This window comes from Scomber japonicus, chromosome 5 (assembly GCF_027409825.1).
Source record: "Scomber japonicus isolate fScoJap1 chromosome 5, fScoJap1.pri, whole genome shotgun sequence".
NCBI lineage: Eukaryota > Metazoa > Chordata > Actinopteri > Scombriformes > Scombridae > Scomber > Scomber japonicus.
Genome location: NC_070582.1, coordinates 13,290,835 through 13,316,873, shown reverse-complemented (window position 1 = coordinate 13,316,873; position 26,039 = coordinate 13,290,835). Strand labels below are relative to the sequence as shown.

The 26,039-nt window shown below is 41.9% G+C and overlaps 2 protein-coding genes across 2 annotated transcripts in view; one reads left to right on the top strand and one right to left on the bottom strand.

Annotated features, from left to right (window-relative positions):
• LOC128358400 (cyclin-dependent kinase 17-like) overlaps nt 1-17,387 on the top strand; it is a 32,058-nt gene extending 14,671 nt beyond the window's left edge. Inside the window, exons 3-17 of the mRNA XM_053318654.1 lie at nt 3,071-3,235; nt 4,034-4,167; nt 9,412-9,537; nt 11,382-11,438; nt 11,588-11,702; nt 12,734-12,828; nt 13,156-13,218; nt 13,623-13,746; nt 13,936-14,056; nt 14,618-14,715; nt 14,877-14,982; nt 15,423-15,465; nt 15,672-15,762; nt 15,934-16,011; nt 16,108-17,387. Coding sequence (XP_053174629.1) covers nt 3,071-3,235; nt 4,034-4,167; nt 9,412-9,537; nt 11,382-11,438; nt 11,588-11,702; nt 12,734-12,828; nt 13,156-13,218; nt 13,623-13,746; nt 13,936-14,056; nt 14,618-14,715; nt 14,877-14,982; nt 15,423-15,465; nt 15,672-15,762; nt 15,934-16,011; nt 16,108-16,145 — 1,454 coding nt within the window. The 3' untranslated portion in view covers nt 16,146-17,387. The remainder of the gene's footprint in view (nt 1-3,070; nt 3,236-4,033; nt 4,168-9,411; nt 9,538-11,381; nt 11,439-11,587; nt 11,703-12,733; nt 12,829-13,155; nt 13,219-13,622; nt 13,747-13,935; nt 14,057-14,617; nt 14,716-14,876; nt 14,983-15,422; nt 15,466-15,671; nt 15,763-15,933; nt 16,012-16,107) is intronic.
• Nucleotides 17,388-18,129: 742 nt separating this feature from the next.
• On the bottom strand, nt 18,130-25,646 carry LOC128358403 (ETS domain-containing protein Elk-3-like). The gene is made up of 5 exons (XM_053318661.1): nt 25,392-25,646; nt 22,621-22,829; nt 21,142-21,936; nt 19,153-19,275; nt 18,130-18,246 (listed from the first exon to the last, which is right to left on the bottom strand). Exons 2-5 carry the CDS (start codon nt 22,825-22,827, stop codon nt 18,148-18,150), a joined length of 1,224 nt encoding a protein of 407 aa, XP_053174636.1. The 5' UTR covers nt 22,828-22,829; nt 25,392-25,646; the 3' UTR covers nt 18,130-18,147.
• Between the last annotated feature and the right edge of the window lie 393 nt (nt 25,647-26,039).

Here is a 26,039-nt window from a genome sequence, read left to right as displayed (position 1 = left end):
TTTCAGGCCTGTCCTCAGTTTTCCTCTCTTGTCTTTTGTCCAAATGAGGTGTTATTTTCCCTTCTTCCATCAATCAGATCGTCCAAGTCCACCCGCCCCCCTCCACATCTCCCTCTGAGAACTAACTGGACTTTGTAAAGAGCTTTTTGTATAGTGATTAACACCAGGTTTGGCCAGAGTGTTCTGTGCTTGGTGAGTGGGGACACAGAATCGTGTGTGTGTATGTGTGTGTGTGAGAGCTTGCGTGAGGGGATTTTAGCAGCCTGTGTAACAGTAAGTAGAGTAGAGAGGAGACAGAATGTAGTAGCCAGATGAGATGTGATCTGAACTCTGTGATTGGGGAAAGCATTCTGGTCCTGATCTGATTATGTAACACTCATAACTCAGGCCAGCGGCGGCAGCAGCAGCTGCAGAGAGATAAGGGAGAGGTGGCATCAGGACCTGGATATTACATGAGGAGGGGTTTACTTTCATTTTCATGTCACATCTAGGAAATGCTTGATTTGTATATGAGTGAATTTTGACACAATTGTGAGTGCAAAACATATACAACAAGAAACACAAACCTTTGACGGGGCTTGTAATATATAAGACATAGAAATGCCTCAAACTTTTGACAGTTGGCAGAACTATTACGTAGTGAAAACGCTTTTTATAGCTAAACAAGATCTGTGCACCCACAACATGCTGAGTCTATATTGAAAAAGGCAGCCCGAACCTTGTGAGCTTAATTTCAGCAATAAGATTTAAATCTGAAAAATGCATCGAGAAATTGAATGACACTGGAAACTGGAGGCTAGATAAATGAGTGAACTATGGGGGGTGGTTTACATGATGATGCAGCTTGCTGCCTCTCAAAGCTCACGATTCTTGTTAACCATTTATTATAGGCTTTGCAGATATAAAATGAAGCATGACGCTGCAACTACATGACTTATTTCCTGACTGGTAGTTTTTGACACATTTGATGGAGCGGTCGCCATGTTTTTCCAGTTTGAAGATCAGGACAGATGGCTGATGACGGCCCATTCAGGGGTGTATTTGTCTTATCAGGTGTATGAAGGGGTTGTTTTGACATCTCATTGACGGAAAAGACATTCACCTATTGTACTGCCTACCAGATGGGACGTCAGCCCCAAACATGACTGCAGTGACGGAAGCATAATTAAACGCTGGCTGTAAAAGATCATTATCTTTTTATTTTGTTTACTACCAGACATCCTTTATAAGGGTCTGGCTTGTATGATTCCTTTCCTGTAAGATTCACCGACTTTTTCGGCAGATGAGGATAAAATCATCTATCATAGTATTATGTAATTTCATATTGTGATAGTGAAATATGTTGTGACACAGTTCTTTTTATTGAAAATAAGTTGAGAAGTAACCAGAGAGGAATGTCTCTTATTGATCGATCCAGCAAATTAAACACTTGAAAAAATCACTGTCTCTCTTTAAAAATCAAATATTTCCATCAGTCAGTCAAGTATTAACAAGATATTAAAGGAATAGCTACCTCTGATGTGCTTAGTCCAGCCTCTACACACTTACACTAACCACTCCACCTCTGTGTGGATGTCTTTGTCAAATACTATATTGATCCTACACATTAAAAGAGACAATCTTAGTTAGCAGTCAATGCTCCATAACTTCTTTCATTTCGCTGTTGGAAGTATTTCCTCTATGACTGCCTCATGTCCGACAGTGTCCCTCTGTTGGAGCACTGACTCTCTGCTGAACTGCTTCACTGTGGCTCCATTTTTCTCCACACTGTCACTGTGGGTGTTTTTAGTTGGTGCTACTGCATAATAAATCTTTTTAATTCTGTCAACCCTATTCTTGCTTTTGGACTAATGCCAGTTTCTCTGACCAAACTGCACAGCTAAGACTAAAAGGCATTTTGTTTACTTACTGGAGACTCTCTCACTTCTCAACTTTTGATATTGTCGACTCACGAGGGCCACACTACAGCCCACATTTCTGCTGCTTTGTTACTATGAGGTTAAGACTTGTTTCAGTGGGACACTGTTGGATTATGATCACATCTATTTTGGAATTATAATGATGTTCTCAAGACATTTTATTTCCTCATCAGTTTTTTACTGTAATTGTCTCAGTTTCTTTCTTCATTTTCTCTGCTTCTGAACGCACACACCGTTCTCTGCTCGTTGTTCTCGGCTGTGTTCTTTTCTTCTGTTCATCAGTCTCACTGTTTTACATTTCTGGCCTCTCTGTTTTAAATCTGCCATGAAGAAATTTTCTTGCTTAAATCTATATATAGAAACAACATGATTTTGTAAGAGTTTCCTCTGCTTAGCATGCAATGGACTATCTTTCTAATTCACAGCAGTTAAGATATATAACATGCAGATCTATGTTTCAGTAGATTAAGAGATAAAACCTCTTATGTAAGGAGTGTTTATTTTGTGCCGTCTGGATTTCTGCTTCATGCTCGTGCATCAGATAGCTTGTTGCCAGTTAGGAAGCAGTCATGTCTAATATCCTCCCTGTCTTCGAATTATAATGAACTTACATACTGTACATATACATACAAATCTGTAAAAATAACTCAGCATAATATGTTGAAATTGGAAATATGTGGAAAATCAATAAAATCATATGACCTCATAACCTCAAGCTTACAATTGTAGAAGATAATAACCAATCATTTTAACAAACATTTCTCATTTATCAACATTTCTCTATTGATACAGTTTCTCATAAAACAAACACAATTTAATGGTTTACATGTCAAAGATAAACTCAGAATTACATTAAGTGAAACAGACTTTTCTGTGTGTGTGTGTGTGTGTTGATACACAATAACCTGAGGGTCTCAGATTCATTAGACATGAAGACAGACAGAGTCTGTGTTGTAGGTCAGAAGTATTTAAATATGGACAATGAAATGCAAATTGTGAACTTTTTAGTGACTTTCTGCCTCACAGCCACATTCATATGCTCAGAAAGCCACCGAGCTTTGTGGATACGTGCAGAAAAAATGTTGTTTTTTTTTGCATGTTTTTTTTGTTTTGTTATTTTTTTGAAGAAAATGTCATCTCTCCTCTTGCAGAGCCCATAGTGAGGAATGGTCGTCCTCCATCAGCCCACAGTGTTCACTCCTTCCTACATCAATACACAGGCTCCTTTAAAAAGCCGCCGCTGCGGCGGCCTCAGAGCGTCATCGGTGGAGGCCTGGGCTCCCTCATGGTCATGCCTCGCAACGGCAGTCGCCTCGGTGAGACATGAACACACACACTCCACGTCCGCACATCAGCCATTGGCACATTTAATATTAGTTTTGCCTCAGGCTGTGAAAAGAGGTTTAGTGCAGAACATTTCTTTTGTGTCAGACTCTTAATGCCAGATTTTTGTTTAAAATTCTGTCCTCATGTAGATTAACCTCATCGTCCTTAACATTTTTGAAGCTGTTCAGCACGCACACTGAATTGCACATTGTGTGAGCAAACAAACCACAGCTAGAGGCAAATGTTAGTGCAGACACACACATCTACACATCAGGTCAGTTCCTGTGTTACATTAAGTCACACAATAAGCTATTTGTTAAAAATGAGACTAAAAATAATGATTTTGGACAGTTCCTGCAAACCAGCAGCCTGGATCTGCAGCCCAGGTACAATGTTTAAATTCATAATATTCCCTCATAGAAACACAGAGCCTGGAGTAAAGGGCAATGTGCTTCATATGTATTAAACCTGAGTTTGTTTATTCATGGTGAAATTACAAGATGATTTATGGATTTGTCTTGTAAGGCCCCGTGGCGTTGAAATAAATTCAATCCATCAGTCAAACTTATTAAACTCAATATACTTCTTGTGTTTATCCTCTGCTCTGTACATCCAGGAGGTTGACAAGAGCAGAGCGGCTCATAAAAGTGTCCAAGGGTGTTTTTCTGTCCGTTCTGCTGTTAAGGTCATCAGCTGCCCTGTTTCCACAGACCTGAATCCATCTGTCAAACTCAACCTCTCATCCTCCTTTTTCTCTCTCCGTCTCCTCTCTTCTTTCTCCGTCCTAGATATCGTCCACGAGAACCTGAAAATGGGCTCGGACGGTGAAAGCGACCAGGCGTCGGGAACTTCCTCCGATGAGGTGCAGTCGCCCACGGGTGTTTGTCTGAGGAACAGAGGGAGCCGACGCATCTCTGCTGAGGTGAGCTCCCCTCCTCCGTGTCTCCAGACTTTCATGTTGCCTCTCTGCTTTTCCAATCGAGAGAATGTTGAAGAATGTGAGTCACTGGCTACCGTTAACAAGCTTTGACGTTTGTAGAAAATGTTACCGTTATGGATCGTGACACATTCATCCAGGTCGTACCTGGCTTATAGTTTCAGCCTCCACTTAGTCGTTAAAGGTGCATTTTGATTAAATCACTGAAAAATCTGAAAGTTTAACAATGGACGTTTTTCTTTCCCTGCACGAAGTTGTGTTTAATGATGTGTGCTTTACAGCTCTGCGCTGTAACTCAGCGTGGGCGTATTCTCATGATGTGTCATGAACACGCAAAAGTCCTTTAGCAGCCCACATATTCTCAGCACGACACTCGACACACACACACACACACACACACACACACACACACACACACGCACACACACACACACACACACACACACACACACAGTAACTCCACATACTGCACTCCTGAAGATGCTTTTGAAATCTGTTTTTAAAAAGGTTTCAGAGTCGCCGCCATCCACCCAACCCCTTACTTACTCTGTGTCTCTCTCACACACACACACACACACGGTGATGGGCAGCCAGATTTTGACATTCCTCTCCTGGTTACATAATGTCAACACATTATGTTAAGACTTCTCGCTGTCATCATTATAATTATTGTTATTATTATTTTGTTGTCTACACACAATTTCATTGCACCAACATCTCTTGAATCCAGGATGTATGATTTTTTTCACATTTCACTATTTTAAATACAATATGATGTTATTATCCCAAAATGATAAAGTTGAAAACAAAAACAAGCCATTGTAAAGATTAAATGGACACGGCTTGTACCACAGCACGCTGAGCTCTGTTCAGTGAAGCATATGGAAAGACAGACGCACACAGAAATGCAGAACCCGATCAAGAGTGAAAGCTTTAATCCAGCTGGCTCACATGGACACATGAAAGGCAGCTTGAAGTAAGAGGAAATAAAACATTGCTGCATCTTAAGCTTAAATGGATTAGTTATATGAGAATATTAAAATTGTTGCACAATATTCGAAAATATTGTCTCTTCCTTTTTAAACAAGAGAAGGTCAAAACCTAGTAGATGGCCATGTATGAAACGCTGGGGGGCTTCTAATATGAAATAGCGGATACAGGAAGTGGCGAACAAGCCCCCAGGAAGTGTGCCGGGCTTTGACTGTTGCTAATATGACATAGAGCCTTTCTCAATATCAAGTATGTGGTTCGACTCAGTAGGACAAAACCTCTGAGGACAAGAAAATATTCTCAACAGCTCCACAAACCCTTTTTTTCTCACAAAGGAATAACCTCATTGACAGAGAGACGGAGTAAATTATGTTATTCAGCCTGTTATGTAGCTATAATAAAAAATCAAACTGTTATGTAGCTTAATAAAATAAAAAATTAAATATAGGCTGATTTGTTCATTTGAATACTTTAGTATTTATGTAAATGTGTTTATCTGTATATGTAGAGCCCAGATTCAGCGCTGTTGTTCTGTCAAGTAAAAAAGAAGAAGCTTCACTTTACATTCAAACTAATGTGGCAGCTATAAGTGTTAGATTTCATCTGAGACCAACATTTATCATCCAAAAAGAATGGTATTGTGTATCAAAATGCTGCAGAGACATTAGAGCCAGCAGTAAATGAACAAAGAGCTGCACAGATCAGTTCGTCAGATCATGTTTTCCCTGGGTGACGATGGACTTTGACCAGCCGATCATCGCATAAGCCAGGCTGTTAGCAGCTTAGATGACGGCTGGTCGACCAGCCAGTGGATCCTCACAGCTCCGAAAACATTGGAGCAAATTTACAAATAGGCATCATTTGGATGAACTGAGCACACATTGGGAATCTAAATAGTTCATTTCTAAATGTAAATGTTGTATGAAAAAAAAGTGACATATTAACAGTTATACAATGAAAATACAATGAAACAGCTTAACCTCCACCATTGCTGCTGGTTGGTGCGAAATGCATTCTTGGGATACTTGGCTTCGGCTGACCAATGGTGTAACTACATCACTCAGTCAGTCAATCATGGACATTTATGTTTATAGGGCTGACCCTGCTGTTGTGGTCCAGCCACAAATCACTGATTTCCGACATTGAGTTATATTAATCTGTTCAACAAAGTGACATCAGTGTTTAATATTTTCTATAATGCATTTGTTTAATGCGTAGCATAATCAAGAATTTAATTTAATAACAAATAAAACAGGCCTAATCTAATCAGACCCATGACATGATGTTTGGATTGTAGTGAACAGCATCTTCTTACTGTGTGTTGAACTCTTTCTCTACTACGAAGTCACAACTCTGTCCTTTCAATCCACCTTAATGGCTCCTAATGGGATCTTAGGATGTACAACTGGTATTAGTCCAACTACCTGTTGGTTCATAGTGAAAGTAAACTTTTGACCTCGTACATCTTTATTTACTCTTTTGTTAAGTTTAATATTCTCTAACAAACGTTAAGAAAGTAGATTCATAATCACTTATCATTTTGTGTCAGTTATCCTTTTTTTATTCAGCATTGCTGTTTTGAGTCTTCAGTAATAATCATTATTTCACTCAGTGCATATTCACACATAGAGGTGGAGCTGTAAATGTTAAACCTTCAGATAAAAGTGTCAAAATACTGAGTTTGCGTTAAGTGATGTGAGGTGTACCGAAGCAATCCCCTTAAGAGCTTTAAGATACTCTGAAAAGACCTGGTTGTTGCTTTGTATTAAAACACACACACACACATGCATACACACATTAAATACTGTTTAAAACTTTAAATAAAATCATAACATTGCATTTGACCAATTTAAAATGTTGTAATGTTGAATAAATTATTACGTGACCTATTTCAAGTGTCGGAAATGAGCACATTTAAAAAGTAGAGCAGAGCAGCAATTCCTTTTTGAACTTGCATGAGTGTTTTGAATGTGCGGTTGATGTTGACAGTTTGCTAGTGAACCACATGTTGCACAGTACCTGCTCGGTGATCAAGGGAGGGCAGATCTTGTGATTGAGGAGCACAAACTTTCCCATCCTGTGATAGTGTGTTATTGGTTAATCTGACTGCAGGACCTTTGGTGATTTACAGGCAGATAGCAGAAACTGCATAGACAAACCGAGCATGCAAGACTGCAAGAGGGAAGGAAAAAAAAACCTAACGCGTGGTTAAGCAGCTTACTCCCTCTGGGGCTTCCCACACACAGAAACATGACACATCACCCCTTGCTGTGTATTGACAGCATGTGCAAGCAGTACACCCAACACTTCCTGTGTTTCACAGCAGACAAACCAAAAAGAGTATTTGCACGCACACAGGAGTTACAGTTCTCATAGGTATAGAAAACTTTTTATTAATGTAATACTTAATAATACTTTTCATATACATTTACTCCAGGACAACTTTTCAGGCTCACAAATCTTTTCTTCCTTGAATCTCTGCATACACACACTCAGTTGTGTTCATATTCTTTCTTGCAGCCTAACAAACACTCTGTTCATTGTTTGTGTTGGTATGAGCAGCGTGTTTGGCTGCAGGCTCGTTGTTGATGGAGTGATCCAACAGTGAAATCACTGTGAAGCCCCGTGGTTTTGTCTGTGTGCTGCTGTCACACTCACAGGAGGGACAGTAGAAGAAAAGGAGGACAGATGAAAGAAGGAAGGAAGGAAGGAAGGAAGGAAGGAAGTCAGTCGGCGGAAGAGTGAGGAAGGAAGGAAGGAAGGAAGGAAGGAAGGAAGTAAGTCAGAGGAAGAGTGAGGAAATCCCTCCGTCTGTGGTCAGGTAGTGGATTGTCTGTCTCCTACTGGGGAGGAAACAGCGCTGTTTTGGAATTACATCACAGGGATTACTGTAATACGGTCCAGATGGGCCCCTGTTGTAACAGATTAAGGCGGGTTGATTGGACAACTGGAGGGGTGCAAAGGTCAGGTGATGGATGGCATCACTTGATCTGGGGACAAACAGCCAATCCTGTCGCAGCACACAGAAACCACAGACCAGCTGAACAGGATCTCATATCATTAAAAATACAGATATAGATTCATGTCATGTTGCTAAACCAAGATGACCAAACCAAGCGTGTATTATTTATATTACTTTATTTACAGATTCAGCTTTAACATACTTTTACACAATCTCACCCTACATACTGTCAGACTAAGAAATCCAGCATTAAAATATCAATCTGACAGGGATTTCTTAATTGGCTCATCTTTTGGTTTATAAAATGTCACATAAAAGAGATAAATGTTAATCACAGTTCTCACATAGCCCACATTGACATCTTTAAATCACGTGTTTTGTCCCATCAACACACCAAACGGGACAAAGAAAACCAGAAAATATTCACAGAAAGTTTTGTGTGTGAAAAAAGTATTTTTGATTAAAAACTGTGTTTAATAATTTAGAGAATAGAGAATAGAGAATCTCAATAAAGTATTTGGAGCTGCAATAATGAAGGCAACTGCAAGGGCAAACAGCTGAGTCACTTTCCTGTTTGAATGAAAGGCTGTAGGGCCAGAAGTCAGCAGCTCTCAGTTACAGATTTATCAATGAGCTCGATGTTGAAATGAGTTCAAAGCTGCACATTGTTGTGTGTTGTTGTTGTTGTGTGTTGTTGTTGTCGTCAGAACAGAGGGGTGGAGCAGTGGGGTGTCACTAAGTGTCCAGTGTTACCTCAGAGGGGGTGGAAGTAGATTTAAAGCAGCAGAGAGAGGCCGGATTAAGAGTAATCTAACAAATAGAGGAAATGCATGATGGGAAGAATCCAGACGTTGTTTTCTGTCGTGTTTTGATTTTATATAACAAGTCATTAGGATCATGCTTCAGTACTTTGTTGCTCTGGGAAAGACTTTACGCTGAACTCTTAAAGGGCTCCACAGACGACCTTTATTATGTGCACAAAACTGTATAGACTCACTGTATTTACACACACACACACACACACACACACACACACACATACACACTGCCCTCTCTGTTGACCACTGAGCCCTAAAGCACGCCGTTTAATGCTGGTTCTTACGGATTCTGCTTGTTTATTCTGGGTTTCTGCCATTTTTTTGTCAATCATTGGTATTTATTCAGCGCTTTCACTGTTTGCTGAAGGTTTACTCCTGTTTTTTCAGGGTGTTACACCATGTTTACACTGTTTTTAAATCAGGTCTCTGTTGTCTTTATCCATTTGTGTGTATGTGCAGGATCTGAACAAACGTCTGTCCCTGCCGGCTGACATCCGGATACCTGACGGCTACCTGGAGAAGCTGCAGCTGAGCAGCCCGCCCTTCGATCAGCCGCTGAGCCGGCGCTCCCGCAGAGCATCACTGGTGAGACGGAGAGAGAGGAAAGGGAGTGTGGGTGCAGAGGAACAGGGAGGGATGGGCGGTTGTGGTAGGAATGGAGGAAGAAAGTGATGCTGGGACAGAAACATTTCAAATCATTAGAAAGAATACAAATTATTTTACTCAAGGAAATCACTACAGCAAGACAAATCTGTTTACTCACTGAAGTGCCCCTCGAGCATTAGTATTGTGTCATTAAATGAGAACTGTTGGGGGGAAAAATATTCAAAATGAGAAGTAGTAATACAACAGATTTAAAAATATGGTTATAAAAGTGAAAGTTGTGCATTCAACTCATTAATTTTAGCTAGTGGGAATGACTTCTACTGTCATTTCAGTCTGAATCAAACCAACTAATCAAACTCACTTGTTAATTTATTAACTTTTGAATTTTGAAAATCAGAGGAAAGGCTTATCAGAGTATTGTTGATGTATTCTTCGTAAACAGTATTTTAACTTTATCATTGTGACAAAAGGCACTTAAACACATCGATGCAATAATCCAATACTTCTATAAAACAGTCACGCTCATCCATTTAAAACACAGCCCACCATGGTCCAGTACCCAAGTTATTTACATGATAGCTACCTCAGTATAAACTGTATGGACAACTCTGTGATGGTTGACAAATATTATATATAGTTTTATCATCTTCACATCGTCACATCATGTTATCTACATTCTGCAGCTTAAATCTGCTGAATCAGTAACTAATAGCTATGGCTGTCAGATAAGTGTTGTTATATTTTCCTGTGAAATCTAGTTGAGGAAAATTCTGTAAAAAAGTGTCAGTACCTCCAAACTGTACTTATATATAGTTCTTGTTGCTCATGTCTGACAGCGAGGAGAAACAGCCGAGTGATAACGAAGGCTTTGAGACTGGTGTTTTATTTAAAGGCAGCAAGAAACAGAAATGAGAGTGAGCGCTCACGCCTCGTCCTGAGACCGTCTAATCTCACCTTCTCAGCCTCCTGTCATGTGTTTACATTGCACCTCAGTATTCATTTGTCAGCAGCCTGAATAATTGGTTTTAGGTTTTACTTTGAAGGTACATCTGTCAAAAGGAGGAACAGAAGAAAAGTATAAACACTGTTTCACCTTAGTCCACTACGTTTAAATACATGTTCCCCTGCAGAGCTGTTTATATAGCACTAAATGGCTTTAGTCCACAATATGTGTGTTTGACATATTGAAAAGCTACAGGTCACCCAGACCTCTCAGGCATCTGGCAATGGTCTTCATCCTGTTACATTAAAGTTTGGTGAAGCTGCCTTCATTTTTATGCTCCAAGGAGCTGCAAAAGCTCCAACATATGCTCAAAACAGCCTCAAATCTGTTGCATTTAATGAACGAGTTTTGTATCTTAGTTATTAAATAGTTTGTTTTTCCCCAAAGCTCACATTGATGAATTTAGACAGCTTTTTAGTTATTCAATTATTCAGTTTATTGTCATTCATGACAAAGTAAAGCATCAACAAATGACTCAATATCAATTGATTTAAAACAATTTTCAAATATTATTTTTCTGTTGATAAATTATCAACTAATCATTGCTGCTCTAAAGCACACCGTTTTCCATCCTGATTTAAAAATGCTTTATAAATAAAGTTTGCGCTCCCTTTCCTATAAACAAACACATTGTAAAAGCCAACAGTCATTTGTCACAAGAGATTAGCAGTGATGGTCGTTGGGGGCTGTGTGACCTCCTTACATCCCCCCTCTGTGGCTGCAAGGCCGTCATAAGGATTTGTCGCAGTGTCTGTAAGCTTGTCAGTGCTAATAAAGACGCTTCCCTCATTAATAATGTTTGTCCTTTTCTCTCCTCCAGTCAGAAATTGGGTTTGGGAAGCTAGAGACCTACATCAAACTGGACAAACTAGGGGAGGTACGTAACTGTTCACCTTGACTTCTTCTCAGCTGTTGATGTTCTCAGAGAAAGTGATAAAACACACACAGATACAGAGTTTACTTTAACCCCTGACAGCCCACCAGAGCTGCTCTTTCAACAGTTTTTCTTCTCCTGCTGTTCTCCAGGGTACATACGCTACAGTGTTCAAGGGGAGGAGTAAGCTGACAGACAACCTCGTGGCGCTAAAGGAGATCAGACTGGAGCATGAGGAGGGAGCGCCATGCACAGCTATTCGAGAAGGTACGAAGTGTTTCGACAATCGATACAACTTCATCCATTTACTTCTAATGTTTTACAGCTATCTGGTCCCAGTCACCAGGCATATTTGGGACATTTACTAAAACTTTTTGACCAAAACAGCAGGTTTCCATCCACAGTCTGACATTAACACCCACCGAGCGTCAAATGGGGTTAGATTTTCCATTTGGCGGGTAAATCTCAGAAGGCTATCCACCACACTGGCAGATAAATGAATGTTTGTACCAAAATAGTAATTTAATAAAATATCTGGCATTAATGCTTGGAGGAAATTACTCATGTTTGTCCCTATACAGTGTAGACACACACATAAAAGCTGTTTCTGTGTTTTTTTTATGTGTGTCTTAACGGTGCTGCGAAACTGTAGGAGCGCTCGAGACGGCAGCGTCAGCCGCACGCTGTCTGTAGCGCTCTTAGTATCATGGCGCTGCTTATTGTATGAGACATCAGCTACTTGACATGCAGCTCTCCACTAAACTATCACTTGCTGCAGTATTATAAACAAAAATGCGATTTATCAGTTTTACTGGTAAAAATATGCTTGGTTGGGGGATTTTTATCATCTACCAGTCTCCTTGGCAGGTGAGTCAAAAAGTTAGTGTCGGACACAGTTTCCATCCTCCAGGGGAAATGCATTGTGTTTAGTTTGCAGTGACAATGTTGAACTAACTCCAGGAAACAACCCCAACATCCTTATAAGGCTTTATAAGGAGAATGATGTTAGAAAAATGCTAATCTTGTGTCCTTGTGTTTTGTTTTAACTTTTAGTCCTATATATTATCTTTTTGTGTTGTGACTTTGTTGATTAGTTAAATCTATGTAGGCTTTCTTGTCAAGCCTGAGACATTTTTGTATGACGCAAGGTTTTACAAATAAACCTCACTTGACTTGATCAGTGTGAGCTCAGACACAACAAGGTCGGAAATGTAACAGGAAAGTCTACAGTTCAGATCAATGAATATAAACAATTCACCATTCCACCTGTCTTCTTCTTCTTCTCTTTCTGTCTTTAGTGTCATTACTGAAGGACCTGAAACATGCCAACATCGTGACGCTGCATGACATCGTCCACACAGACAAGTCGCTCACACTGGTCTTTGAGTACCTGGTGAGGACAACAAAACCTCTGCCTTCACTTCCGCCATGACTCACATGTTATTCTGTGCACAGATGCTAAAATGAATATATTTTACATTATTATTATTCATGAGCCTGCAGAGTAGAGGACACTCAAACAGGAACAACACAGTCCAACTGTTGCAGTTCCTGTGCCTGCAGCCTTTCTACTCTTCCTCTAAAGCCCTTCCTCTCTCTCTCCCTCTCTCCCTCTCTCTCTCTCACTCTCTCTCTCTCTCTCTCTCTCTCTCTCTCTCTCTCTCTCTCTCTCTCTCTCTCTCTCTCTCTCTCTCTCTCTCTCTCTCTCTCTCCTGTCTAGGACAAAGACCTCAAGCAGTACATGGACGACTGCGGTAACATCCTGAGCATGCAGAATGTCAAGGTGAGCCTCCGCAGGCGGCCTGTCTACACGCCAACTTCATCAACTGTCAAGACTTTGTTGCTGGTGGAGTCACTGTGCTAGAAACACTGTTAGTGTGCCCCCTGGTGGTGGAGATTGGACAGTGTGGAGAAAAGTGGAATCTGTTCACTTTTCCACAAAAATCTATTTTGTTTCATTGCTTTTGTTTTAATGTTTATTTGAACAGTACTGAAAAAAATGTAATCTGGGTATTTGAACATTGGCTGTGTGTAAGGAACATATAGTAACATAGTAATTCAAATATCTTAGCTTCCTTAAATGACCTATATTCCAGTGTAGTTTTTGAAAAATCTATAGTTTTTATTCAGAACTACTAAATTTACCAGTGTGATTATGTTTACTTACCAAAACATCTCTTTCTCCAGATTTTTCTGTTCCAGATCCTGCGAGGTTTAGCGTACTGTCACAGACGGAAAGTTCTCCACAGAGACTTGAAGCCCCAGAATCTGCTCATAAACGACAGAGGAGAGCTCAAACTGGCTGACTTTGGTAAAAACACAAAAACATGAATGATGGTTTCTGTACAGTTAAGATTCTTGCATGTCAGCGATCTTTCAAAATAAATTATGCAGCATTCAGATGAAGAAATCTAAAATAAATGAATATGAAACTCTTCATGAGTTCTGCTTAACATGTCCTTTTAGATCTGTTCTTATTTCTCATATTTCTGTTCCACAGGCCTGGCGAGGGCCAAGTCTGTGCCCACGAAAACATACTCTAACGAGGTGGTAACACTTTGGTATCGGCCTCCTGACGTGCTACTGGGTTCCTCCGAGTACTCCACACAGATCGACATGTGGTGAGTGGGCTTCACTCAACAGGGTGATTACAACTGTTAGAAAACACTAATCAGACTCCTGGCTGCTCTCTGGATCTGTCCATATGATGAAACACGCTGAATGCGCAGAGATGAGTTTAACCCAAAGAATTACTGTCATGAATTGTTAATTTGTGTTTTTATTTGAAGTCTGTAGCTGCTTCAATGATTTTTGGAGTATGATGTGTTCGGAGCTTCTTATAATTTAGTTGATGCTCTCATGTTGAGTAATTTACATGAAGCGAGCAGGCAGGTGTCCTCATCTGCAGTAGAGAGGCTTTGATGTGGTTGGTGCTAATGAACACGCCCACACTGTTATGGAATTCGACTGTGATTGATTTCCTGTTAAACTTCAAAGTGTCCTCCTGCTTCCTTTAATTAATTTCTGCTTTTTGATGTTTCATTTGTGGGACAGATTTTTGCTGATCAGCGAATTCAGGGAGCCAGATCCAAAAAAGTTACTCCTGATTTTGAGTGGTAGCTTAGATACCTGATGAGACATCCTTATGACCTGAACTTCTTCTGTTTGTGTCTCTCTGTCAGGGGTGTGGGCTGCATATTCTACGAGATGGCTGCCGGCAGGCCCCTGTTCCCAGGCTCCACCGTTGAGGACGAGCTGCACCTCATCTTCAGGCTACTAGGTCAGTGCTGCCCCCTGCTGATGGGGAAACGGTCAAACATTTCATATGAGTCTTTAATCGCATTAACCCTGGCATGCAGCCCCTGTGGCAGCGTGAAAAACCCTCCCAGCTGCCGTGGTAAAGCCCAACTCTAACAGGGTCAATTGAATGTCCTTCCACAGGCACTCCCACAGAAGACAGCTGGCCCGGGATATCCTCTATCGACGAGTTCAAGTCCTACAAGTTTGCCAAGTACAAGCCCCAGCCGCTCATTAACCACGCACCCAGGTACAACTGGGTTATTTATACTCGGAGCATATGCTTTGATCTGTTTCTATTCTGTATGAATTGTATTTTTACATCAGACATAGTGTGTTAGAACTTTTCAAATGTTAACATATTGTTTTATTAGTATTGCTGTTAAAGTTTCTTAACATGTCCCCCCTCACTTCTCCTGTTAGCCCTCTAATCATTGGAGATGGAAATGAGCAAATATTTCAAATCAGACCCAGGTATATGAGAGGAACTTCTGTGTAGAGCTTTGAAACTTTTATGGTTAGACATTAGTGTTATTGGTTTGTTTAGTTAGGAGTATATGCTTTTTGTCACTTCCTGTAAGGAAATCCTGTGGAATAGTTGACTCTGCTTCCTTCCTTACACTCGCTAGCATCTGTGACTCACCCCACCTCTACTGACCCCCTCCCCCCTGCTCTCTCTCCCCCCCGCAGGTTGGACACCGATGGCATCGACCTGCTGATGTCATTCCTAAAAGTAAGTGATTATATCTGCCAGGCATTAGTGGGATGTTAAAAGCAATGTGACACATTTTGCAGCTATGTCAGGATTGTATTTTTGGATGGAAATGCATCAGGGCTCGCCAGCACATTTGCATGCAATCACACAGCACTGACCCCATTTTTTTTTTTTTTGCTCATTGTTTAATGTGTGTTTGTTTCTGCGACTGCCCTAAATTTCAGTATGAATCCAAAAAGAGGATCTCTGCTGATGAAGCAATGAGACAGCCATACTTCAGGAGCCTGGGGCCACGTGTGCACACACTGCCAGAGAGTGAGTAATGAAATGGCAACGCAGTAATGCAGACTTGGCAGACTCCATTGGGTACAACTTGAAGGATATTGCAGCGTACAGCGAGGATCACTTACAGCCTCGTAACAAAGACACTATTCTCCTGGCAAGATGATTTCTGTTGCACTGACTGACTTTGTGTGTGTTTGGCAGACATATCCATATTCACACTGAAGGAGGTCCAGCTGCAGAGAGATCCCGGCTACCGGAACTCATCGTACCCCGAGTCAGGTGAGGAGTGACGCAGGAATCAACACCTTAATGTCTTGTTTTCACTGTAAAATTCACGCAGTGAGTTTCATGTTTACATTTTTTCCTCCCCTTCAGGCAACGGAAAGAGCAGAAGGCAAAGCATGCTGTTTTAGATTCTCTGGACTGTTATTTTTTTGTTTTTGTTTTTTTTTTTACATTTTGGAAGGAACTCCTAGCTGTACAGTCGCGCCAATGGATCAGTAACCTGAGATGGATGTTGGCGTGGAGCATCATCATCATCATCGTCACCCCTACCCCCCCAAAACCACTTGGGGTACTTGTCCACAGTGCGAACCCCTTCCAGGTTTGTCCTGAACCTGGCCCAAAAGAGACATTTATATACTGTACATCTATATTTATTGAGAAGAGAATTTGCTGCTAAATCCAACTACTGTCTAGAATTCTAACTGGCTCAGTCACTTTATTGAGTACATGCAATGTGTATAGATTTTTAAAACTTTTTTTTTTTGAAGTGGTGGTATTTTTAGTGATTATTTTTTGTCATTATTTCCATTTTCATACAAAGAAACTCCACCTCAGAGCTCTTGAGTGTGTGTCAGTGTGTAAGACACACAAGCAAGAGAGATGTTTCTGTAGCAGCTCAAAAAGATTTTGATTTTCTGTCTCTGTTGCCATGATGCTGTCCCCAGCTGCACCCATCATTTGTGACCATTAACTCTGAAGGTTTTTGAGGCCAACTTTGATGTAACTGATAATTTTACCCTAACTGGAGGTCAATATAAGAGCAGTGCTGTCAGCAGCTTGGTGAAAACAGATCACATCCTTGTCAGATTTTGGCATATCATTCCAGGATGTTGTGGTCTCTGTTGTGACCAATGAACAAATGCAAGGGGAGGAAAAAAAAGAGGCAAAGTAGAATTAACATAGAGCTGGTTAGGTCTCTAAATTCTTCAGAAAACCTAAATATTTAACTGCAGTGACCAGCCTCCTCATCCTTGTTGTTTTCCACCTCGATCTCACCCTCTGATCTGTTACAAAGAGGAGGTGCAAAGTTGGTGTTCTCCTTGCTGCCATTCCCATCTCCATCAGCTGTGAAAAAAAAAGTCCTTTTTTTTCTGGATTGCCTCCATCATTGTGTTGCATGCCTGCTCTGTTGTATGAGGAAGCACACAGCCACTGAACTCCTAATTCTGGGAGAAGTAGCTATAGTCCTGCCCCTAGTGAATACGATACTGAGTCAAAGTCTATTTAACAGTGTTACAAGATATGTTTTGTATGATATTCTTTAACTTTATTTGTGGATAATTGTTATTGGTGTGGGATTCCGTTGCAGATGCCCTCCCATGAGTTTTTTTTTCCAGAGTAAAGAAAATTAAATTTAAAGTTTAAACAGATTATATGAACTGGTTTCAATTTTTTTTCCTCTGACGTACACACATTTTATTTGAGCTCCTGCAAAACTTGAAGGCGCCTGTGTTCAAGCATTCAATGCTTTGTTTATTGAAAATGACAAGACATTTTTCACAATATAAAATTATACAGAATACATACTGTATACCAAGTCCAGTATAAAAAAAAGAACATTACAAGTGTTACAAAGGTTTTTCATTGATTTGAAATCTCGTCTTCATTAAAAGATTAAAAAGAAAAAAATAGGACAATAAGGCACAGCCGGTACTATCTGAGAAGCATAGTGCATACAATACATACAAAACCCCACAAGTGAAACGACCCGCTTCACACTGTGATGATCTTTTGAGGGAGGAAAAAAAAGAATTTTTTTAAACAAAGATTAAAACAACCAAGCTCTGCGCAGAATGAGCAGCTGGCTAGTCCTCAACAGCTAGCTACACGTCACTACTGTCCATTGTGGACAGGGTCATGTGGAAATGTGCTGAACTTTATCACAAAGGGCCACACGTCTCACAGACAGCGTGGCATATGGCTTTTACCAAGTGCTTTCAACCACTGGAATCTGAAGCAACTCAAGTGCAAAAAAGTGAGGTCACATAATGTCTCGAAGGACTTTTCTGAAGCAAATTTTTGACAAGACGGACAAGAGATTGTTGCTGCCGCTGCTGCTGATGACGTTGATGATGAGAATCTTTCAAACAAGAGATGGATGAAGATGGATGGTTTTTCACAGACCCTGGATCAGGATTTGTGGGTGGTGGGGGACAGGAGCAGGGAGGAGGGTGTTCCTTCCAGGTTTGGCAGGGGGACAGGCATGTGTCCGTTGATTAGGCTGGGGAACTGTGGAGGAAGAGAAAGGAGCTGAGAGTTAGTGAGGAGGGGACGGAGGCTCTATGAAAGCTGCTTTCCGGTGAGGAACTGCAGCATTGTCACTGCTCTGGTTTCCTGTTTTTTTATTCATTGTGCCTCTTCCTTTTCGTCTCTGTCCCCTGTACCTCCGCAACAGAAGGAGAAGTCAACACTGTTTGTGCAAAAAGAATCCGGTATGGTGTGTGTGTGTGTGTGTGTGTGTGTGTGTGTGTGTGTGTGCGCGCGTGCGCGTGTGGTGGGGGTGTGGTGTAAGACTGTGTGTGTTTCACAAATGAGGAGCAGCTCTCAAACCAGTCCACCCTGTTCAGACTGCCTCCCCTGGGCTCAAACAGGAAGTATTCACAGGATTTCCTCTCCCTCTCACAAGCGCTGAAACAGGACACCTCTGCTGGACCTGCTTACTAAGTCCCGACTAGTTTCACAACCACTGCTGTCTGCGATTTTGCAGATCACAAAAACATCTCGTTTTCATGTTTAATATGTGGTTTCTGTCGAGTATGTTCTTGAAAAACACCAGATCCAGTTGATAAAGATCCATTCTGACACTTGAAGAACATAATACAGAGACCATGAAGATTACATGCATATTTTTATATCTAATACAACTTCAGGCATTAAAAACTTGACTCAAACCTTTTATTCACTGTTTAAAATTGGTATATTTCCTCAAATGTTCATTCACCTGATTTTAGCAGCTGCTGGGAAGAGCAGGGATTTTTCAGCAGCACTAATTTCACCTGCACAGCCTCACAACTTCCTCTTTGGCTCTCAAACATTACCAGTTTTCCCCTGAGTACACCTTCTATTCTCATATCCTGCTATTTTAGGCCCTCTATCTTGCTCTCAGTGTCCACACCTGTGTGTGTGTTTTCTTACCTGGAACAAGGAGCTGTGGCCCTGCAGCCGGGCGGGGCTGAGCGGGGCGACGGGGCTAAGGCTGCTCCAGAAGTGGATGCCTGACAACAGCGGACTGTGAGCCAGCAGCAAACCAGAGGGAGTCTGTGAGGGGGGAGACGGGGAGAAAGAGAGTGAGAGAGTGAAGGAGGAGACATTGTGTAAATAAGCGAAACCAGTGAGGACAACAAGAGAAACGCAGAGACCCGCTGGCTGCAGAGCGTTTGCTGTGAAGGATTCGGTAATGCGAAACATGCTGAAATGGTAAATGGACGTGTATTGGCGTTTGGAAAAACAAACTGACAGAGCAGGAAGGAAGTCTGTGGTTTCTCCCCGAGAATACAGGGGTGACGTGGGGAAGAGAGAGAGAGAGAGGGAGGTGGATGGTGGAGGTTGTTGTTGATTGGAAGGGGGGGTGGGGTGGGGTGGGGTGGGGGTCCTCAAGCACTTGGAACGCCAACTCCAGAGAAAAACATATGAAATCAATTTCTCCCTCTCTCTCCTGGTCTTCTCTCTTCCCCTCCCCCCACTTTCCCCAGTGTCACCTCAGAGAAGTGAGCCAGTGTTGCAGAGGGACCCAGCCCTGCTCCCATTATTAATGGAATTATTGGAGCATATGGCATCACTTAGGGCCTCTTCCCTCCCCTCTCATAGGTTGAACTTGCAGAAGATTTCTGTTAATCTCTTGTTTTTCCTCTGATCTCACTTTTTTGCACCCTTATAAACAGACAGTGTGAGTGCAGAATTAATGCCTCTCTCAATGTGTGGACAAAGCTCTGATGTGGCAGGGGACTTTCTCTTTGTAAAAATTCCTGTGTAAACACATTAACTGAAATAGATTATTAAATACCAGCTGAGGGTTGGGGCACTGCCTCTGGGGTTATGGCAAAGATCAAAACAAACCAAAATGTCACAGCGGGGTGGATTTGGCTCTAAATTTGTGGCAGAAAGTACTCTAGAAATTATACTGTTAGAGTCATTCAGAGCATTTAAGACTACACAAAAAAAAATGTTGTAAAAACGCAAGGCATTATAACTTCTGTGTTTACCGAATTTATATTTCACCTTAGCTTTCATGCCTCAGACTTTAAGTATAGACACATTTCTACAAGGCCTGTTATTTGCAGCACATAACATTTTAGGAGTAATTTTGGCCTTTAACCCACAGAACTGTTTATCAAACACAGACAATGACTCACTAAATTAGTTTCAAAAACAAGCAAATTTAGGCATCGTAATGCTTTTTAATGGCTTGAAAATGCCTGAGCAAATTTTAACCTAAAATCATACGTGTTTACCTTTTTTCATACCTTTTTTCCCTCTCTCTGTTTCTTGAGGGAATTGCAGCTCCAGTAACTACTTAAATAAATACAGTGGTAGTCTTTCCACCAACACATGCCAGGCTGTGTCAGATGTCTCTTGCTGCTCTCTGAACGCTTCAGGGACACTGACATCATACTCTGGATAGATCCCATCACCTCCCCACGGCCAGCCAGGCACAGAGGGGACAGATTTATTAGCTCTCTGAGAATTGATTAATATCGGGCTCAAAGTACTTCATCCTGTGACACGATTTCTACTTTGTCTTCACTTATTGAGAGCAGAAATAAGAGAACAAGTAAAAATGTGTCAAAGGGTAGTAGCGGGGTGTGTGAACATGTCTTGACTGGATAGAGATGAAGTAGATTTTGGAGCGGTCTCAGGTGTGTGTGTTAACCTACCTTGCTAACAGTCATTTTCATGATGTAGCCGATTGGGCAAGAGGGTGGGAACGACTCAAATGATTACCACTCCTGAAATTCTCCCCAAAGGCTTATAAAACACAATTTAGAGTCTCTAATCTGCCTGATTCATGTCTGTAAAGAGGGATCAAATCTAAAGCAAGGAGGATATTCAATATTTCACATAGAAAGTGTCAGAAGTAAACTGACTCGGATTCTAGTTGCATATTATTCAGATTAAACAGCTCACCTGTGCAGTGAAGAAGGCAGGAGTAAGGGAGCCGGACGGCAGTGCCGGGCTGTTGAGGGCGATGGAGCCGATGTCACTCCCTGCAAGCAGCAGGGACGGGGCGGAGATCTCCAGAGCTTTGGGTTTTTTGCTTTTTGGTGGGAGTCCATCTCCTTGATTACTACTACTAGAAGTGGAGCTACTTCTACCACTGCTGCTGCTGCTGCTCCTTTTTTCAGGAGGCTGCAGGGCTCGCTCCCTGTGCCCAGAGGAGAGGTTGAGGGGCTGAGCGCTCTGGTCAGAGTCCTCCTCCTCCTCCTCTTTGGTTGCAGGGCTCCAGCTATGGCCAGGTTGGGTGTGGGGGGAAGACGGGGAGTGGGAAAGAGAAGGGAGTTTGGATGGCCTGGGGGAGACATAGGACTCAGATTTGGCAGAAGGAGGGGAGCTCCTGTCATGGGAATTGGTGCCAAAGCGGATGACGGAGCGCGGCTCCTCCTGGCGCTCCCGCAGGGCACGGAGCAGCTCGGGCTGGTTTTGCAGGGAGCTGATGCTGAAGGAAGAATAGAGACCCGAGCGGAGGTAGTCATTCCGACACTGCTGTGCCCCGAGGGCTGCCAGGGTCCTCCTCTGGGCCTCCTCCTCTCCTTCCTCTTCATCGTCCTCCTCTACCTCCAGCTCAGGGGCCTCTCCTTCTTGGAGGGGAAACCTTCCAGAGGCCAGGCCCATCTCCACCGCCTGAGGGTCCATCTTTAGGATCTCAGGGAAGGACACAAACTTGTAGACAAACTTCTGGCCGATCACCTTCTTGATGATGTTCTACAAAACAAAGTAAAACAAATGATGTACAACAGGCTGATCAATCTAAAAAATGTAAACACATAAAGTAGGGCTGGGAAATACATCAATAGGATATTGATATCGCCATATGAGACATGATATTGTCTTAAATTTAGGATATAGCATCAGTGTTGTCTTTTCCTGGTTTTAAAGGCTGCATTACACTAAACTGATGTATCTGTCTGAGCTTACCAGAGTGGTTTAGCTGTTCTATTATATGCCTTTAACTACTAAGTCATTTTTTATTAAAAATGAAAAATTCCTCATTATGTAAATATTTTACGAAAACACAAATAGTCATCCCAACAATATTGTTGTCAATATGGGTATTTGGTCAAAGATCTTGTAATATTTAATGTGTTCATATCATCCAGCATAACAGAGATGTTGGACTGTATTTCGGTGAGTCCAGCCAAGACAAATTGCCACACTGAAACAGTTTTGTGTCATAGCTGGAACTCTGCTGTGCTAAAAAGAGGAAGTGGAAGTGTCTATGACGGGAGATTGTTGGTTTAAAGAGCAGAACAATAAAGAATTAGTTGTAGCGTTGCTTTCACATGCCTTTAGGTCATATCAAGTCTAAACAGCTGCACTGGTAGGATTAGTTGGACTCTTACACAGGAGCAGCTCTTTACACATACAACCACAGCCATGTTAATTCACCTTGTCGTAGTAGTAGCGCAGGGCTCTGCTCAGCTTGTCGTAGTTCATGTTGGTCTTGTTCTTGCGTAGCCCCCACAGCTTGGCCACTTCCTCTGACTTCAGAAGCTTGAACTCGCCATCTGTGGACGTCCAGCATATCAGGTGCTTGTGACTCTGGTCCAGCAGCAACTGCAGCAGGAACTGCCACAAGGTGATGGCGCTGTCCATGCCTGAAACAAGACGTGCGGATGACAAAGTCAGCAGGAGATTTATGAAACCAGCAGCACAGTTTTTACTAAATGAGCAGAGCATGCAACATCCAAGTCCTCACTGGTAATACTTAAAATCCTCATGACGGTGTCTGAGGTCTTTCTCCTGTGGCCTTTTTCTCTCTTGTTCTCATTACCTTCTATGTTTTATACGTGTGTAAACTAACAGTAAATAAAACTAACGTTCCTCCTCCTTATTTCTGTCTTGCCAGTGTACGTTTACTCCTTACAGACTAAAACTGGTTGCTGGTTGAGGAAGGAACAGCCTGTCTGAGCTGTAACATGTGGTGTAAGGACGAGTGGACCGGTGATGAATAGAACAGTGTGTGTTAAAAGAGTGTAGTGTAATGTAGCGGCAGCAGGAGAAGAGAGAAAAAAATATAAGGAGGAACAACAGCTCAAGCCAGAAATATGCTGCGGTTCAACCTGGCCCTCTCTCCACAGGAAGTATGACGGGCCCAGGGTGGGTTATTCCTTTAATAGAGGAATGTGCAGCCTCGAAGCTCCTGTCTGCCAGCTCAAAGCTCACACGTTAACTTGGGGGGGTGGGGGTGGTGGGGGGGGTCTGTTTCTGTCACCACAGACAAGCAACACCAGAGCAGCACTGAAACAATTATGCGATTACATGATTAGTCAGCTGACAGAAAATCAATCGGCAAATATTTTGATATGTGATGAATCATTTATTAGGGGAAAAGAGGGGGGAAAAAAGTCTGGTTTCAGCATCTTAACTGTGAGGATTTGCTGCTTCTCGGTTTCACATCACCGTGTTCACTTTCTGACATGTTGGAGACTGAATTAATTGAAAAAGATTTACAGATTAGTCAATAATGATGATAATTATTAGTTGCAATCCTACGCTAGTAAGGCATATTGATAAGGCTTGTACTTTAATACTTAATACAGACTAATATGTCTGCACAAGAAATCAAAACTGACAATTCTTGTATATTTTTTCTTTCATCCGTTACCATTTTAGAGTTTTAATGATTTTTGACTTTTCTTTTTAGAGTTCTTGTCTGTCTGTGTGTGTGTGTGTGTGTGTGTGTGAAAAGTTTGGGTTGTTTTGTTAAATGTTGAAAACAAGTATTAGAGAAATCGCTGCCAAAGCTGAGGTATTTACACTAGTACTGAAGCTACACAGAGTCCAGACACCGATGGACTGGACTGTATTGGCATCTCGTATTCTTCACTGTCTTATCTGTGGATGCGAGGAATAAGTGGTGACTGATGCTGAAAAACAATGATAACAGAGCGGCCTATCAACATCCCTGTGCATTTGTGCAAAGAGGGAGGGCTGGACTCATTTCCGACACGAGCTATCCCCTGAGTTTTCTATCTGCCATGTGAAACTACAAACCTGTCAAAGTCAGGACTTCCTCCTATTCTACTTCCAAGGACAAATGGTGAGGAGAGGGGATCCCACAGCAGGGGAGCGTTTCCCCAAGTCCTGCCACACTTCCCACGAAAAATCCCAGAGGTAGAAGGTCAAAAGATCAAATCATTGTCCCCTTTCCCCCCCAGCTCCACCCCTTTAATCCAGACTTCAGTTTGGCTTTAGAATACTTTGAAGCAAACACTAAACTCTGCCAATTCAAGACCACTGAGTTGACAGGTCTACAATTAGGTCAGTCAGACATATACACATTCACCTTTTGTAAGAGGCTGAAATAGCACAGAGTATCTGTATGTCAGGAAGCATAAATCAGCAGAGGATTTAAAATGTCACAAAGCAAACAAAAACAAAGTGGTAATAACCTCACCAATGACACATTATGTGAAGACTGGAATGACACAGTGAGGTAAAATCACACACCGTAGCCCTATAATGAGGTGACAACACACACACATAAACTCTTTCTAGGAACATCTCAGGAGCATTGTGGTGGGTTTGGGTCCGGGATGAGGAGCCCTGCTGCGGATGCTCGGGGCTGAGATGTCTCGCTGCGCGCACAAAGCCATCCAGTGTGTTGGCTGAACGGAAACTCCTAATGAGATTAGATGGTGTGTGTGCAGACATTACTTAGCCATGACTAAATCTGCTCTCTTCCTGTTCGCAGACGCTGGAAAATTCAACAGGGGCCCATAGGAAAAGCATCTCTACACTCGGGTTGCTGTTTTTACATTGCTCTGCTTTTGTTTGCCTCTTTGTATTTTTGTTGTTGTTGTTTTTTTAAAAGGGTGGTGGGAGGGTGGGGGGGCTTCAGTCGTATCCGCAGTTTAAAAAGTTGCAGCAACTTTTACGCACAGAGGTCTTAGCCACTGACTAATTTTCAAGATGTTGCTCGGACCGGAAGATGGTGTCCGAATCTAAATCTGTACTATTCTTGTATAAAAACTTGAACATACACTCGATCCAAAGAGTTTTACATAAGGACAAAACTTCACAGCCAACACTTATCATATAAACCGTGAATGCGCCCCGCTAATACAGCGAATCGTGCGTTATTTCACTCTCTGCGAGCCAGCCAATTATCCAACAAAGCGCAGCACACAGAAAGATGTCACTTTATTTTACCTTACCTGCTTACTCGGTCTTTTTTTTCCCTCCGCGAAACTTTACGGTGAGGCTTGTGTGATTCCTTGTTTTTCCATGCTTACTTCTGGTCTACACAGTTGTGCTGGACTGAAATAGGATCCTGGGCTTTTTCTTTTTCTGAGCAGGAAGTTGGAGCAGGCAGACACAGAGCCGGCTGACTTCCTCTCCCCTACGATTCCCCAGGCAGTTTGCCGTCTGTGTAAACACACTTTTCCTCCCCTCCTCTTCTTCTCCGCCTGCCCGCTGACGGCCAGCAGTAGGCCTACTCTACTCTGAGTCGGCACACATGTTGATACAGAAACTCCTACAGCCCGTAAACTGACATCATCAATCCGCAGCAGGCCACTGTGGTGCTTTCAGGTACGCCTCGTCACTTCAAAACGCCTCCATTCCCCGGCCAAAAATCATGTCGTTCTTATTTTTTTATTTTTAGCTTTTATCTATTTTTAAGTCCCCCTCCGGTCAAAAATATTCCTACAGTTGGAAGTTTTAACTTCACTGTTCAGAATAATTTGTATGAGTTTTTATAGGCTACATTCATCTGCTGAAAGGGTAAAGTTTATTTGTGCTCATTAAAAACAATTGTGCTTTTAAAACTTAGAATGAACATAGCGAGCAGATCCTCTTCTACA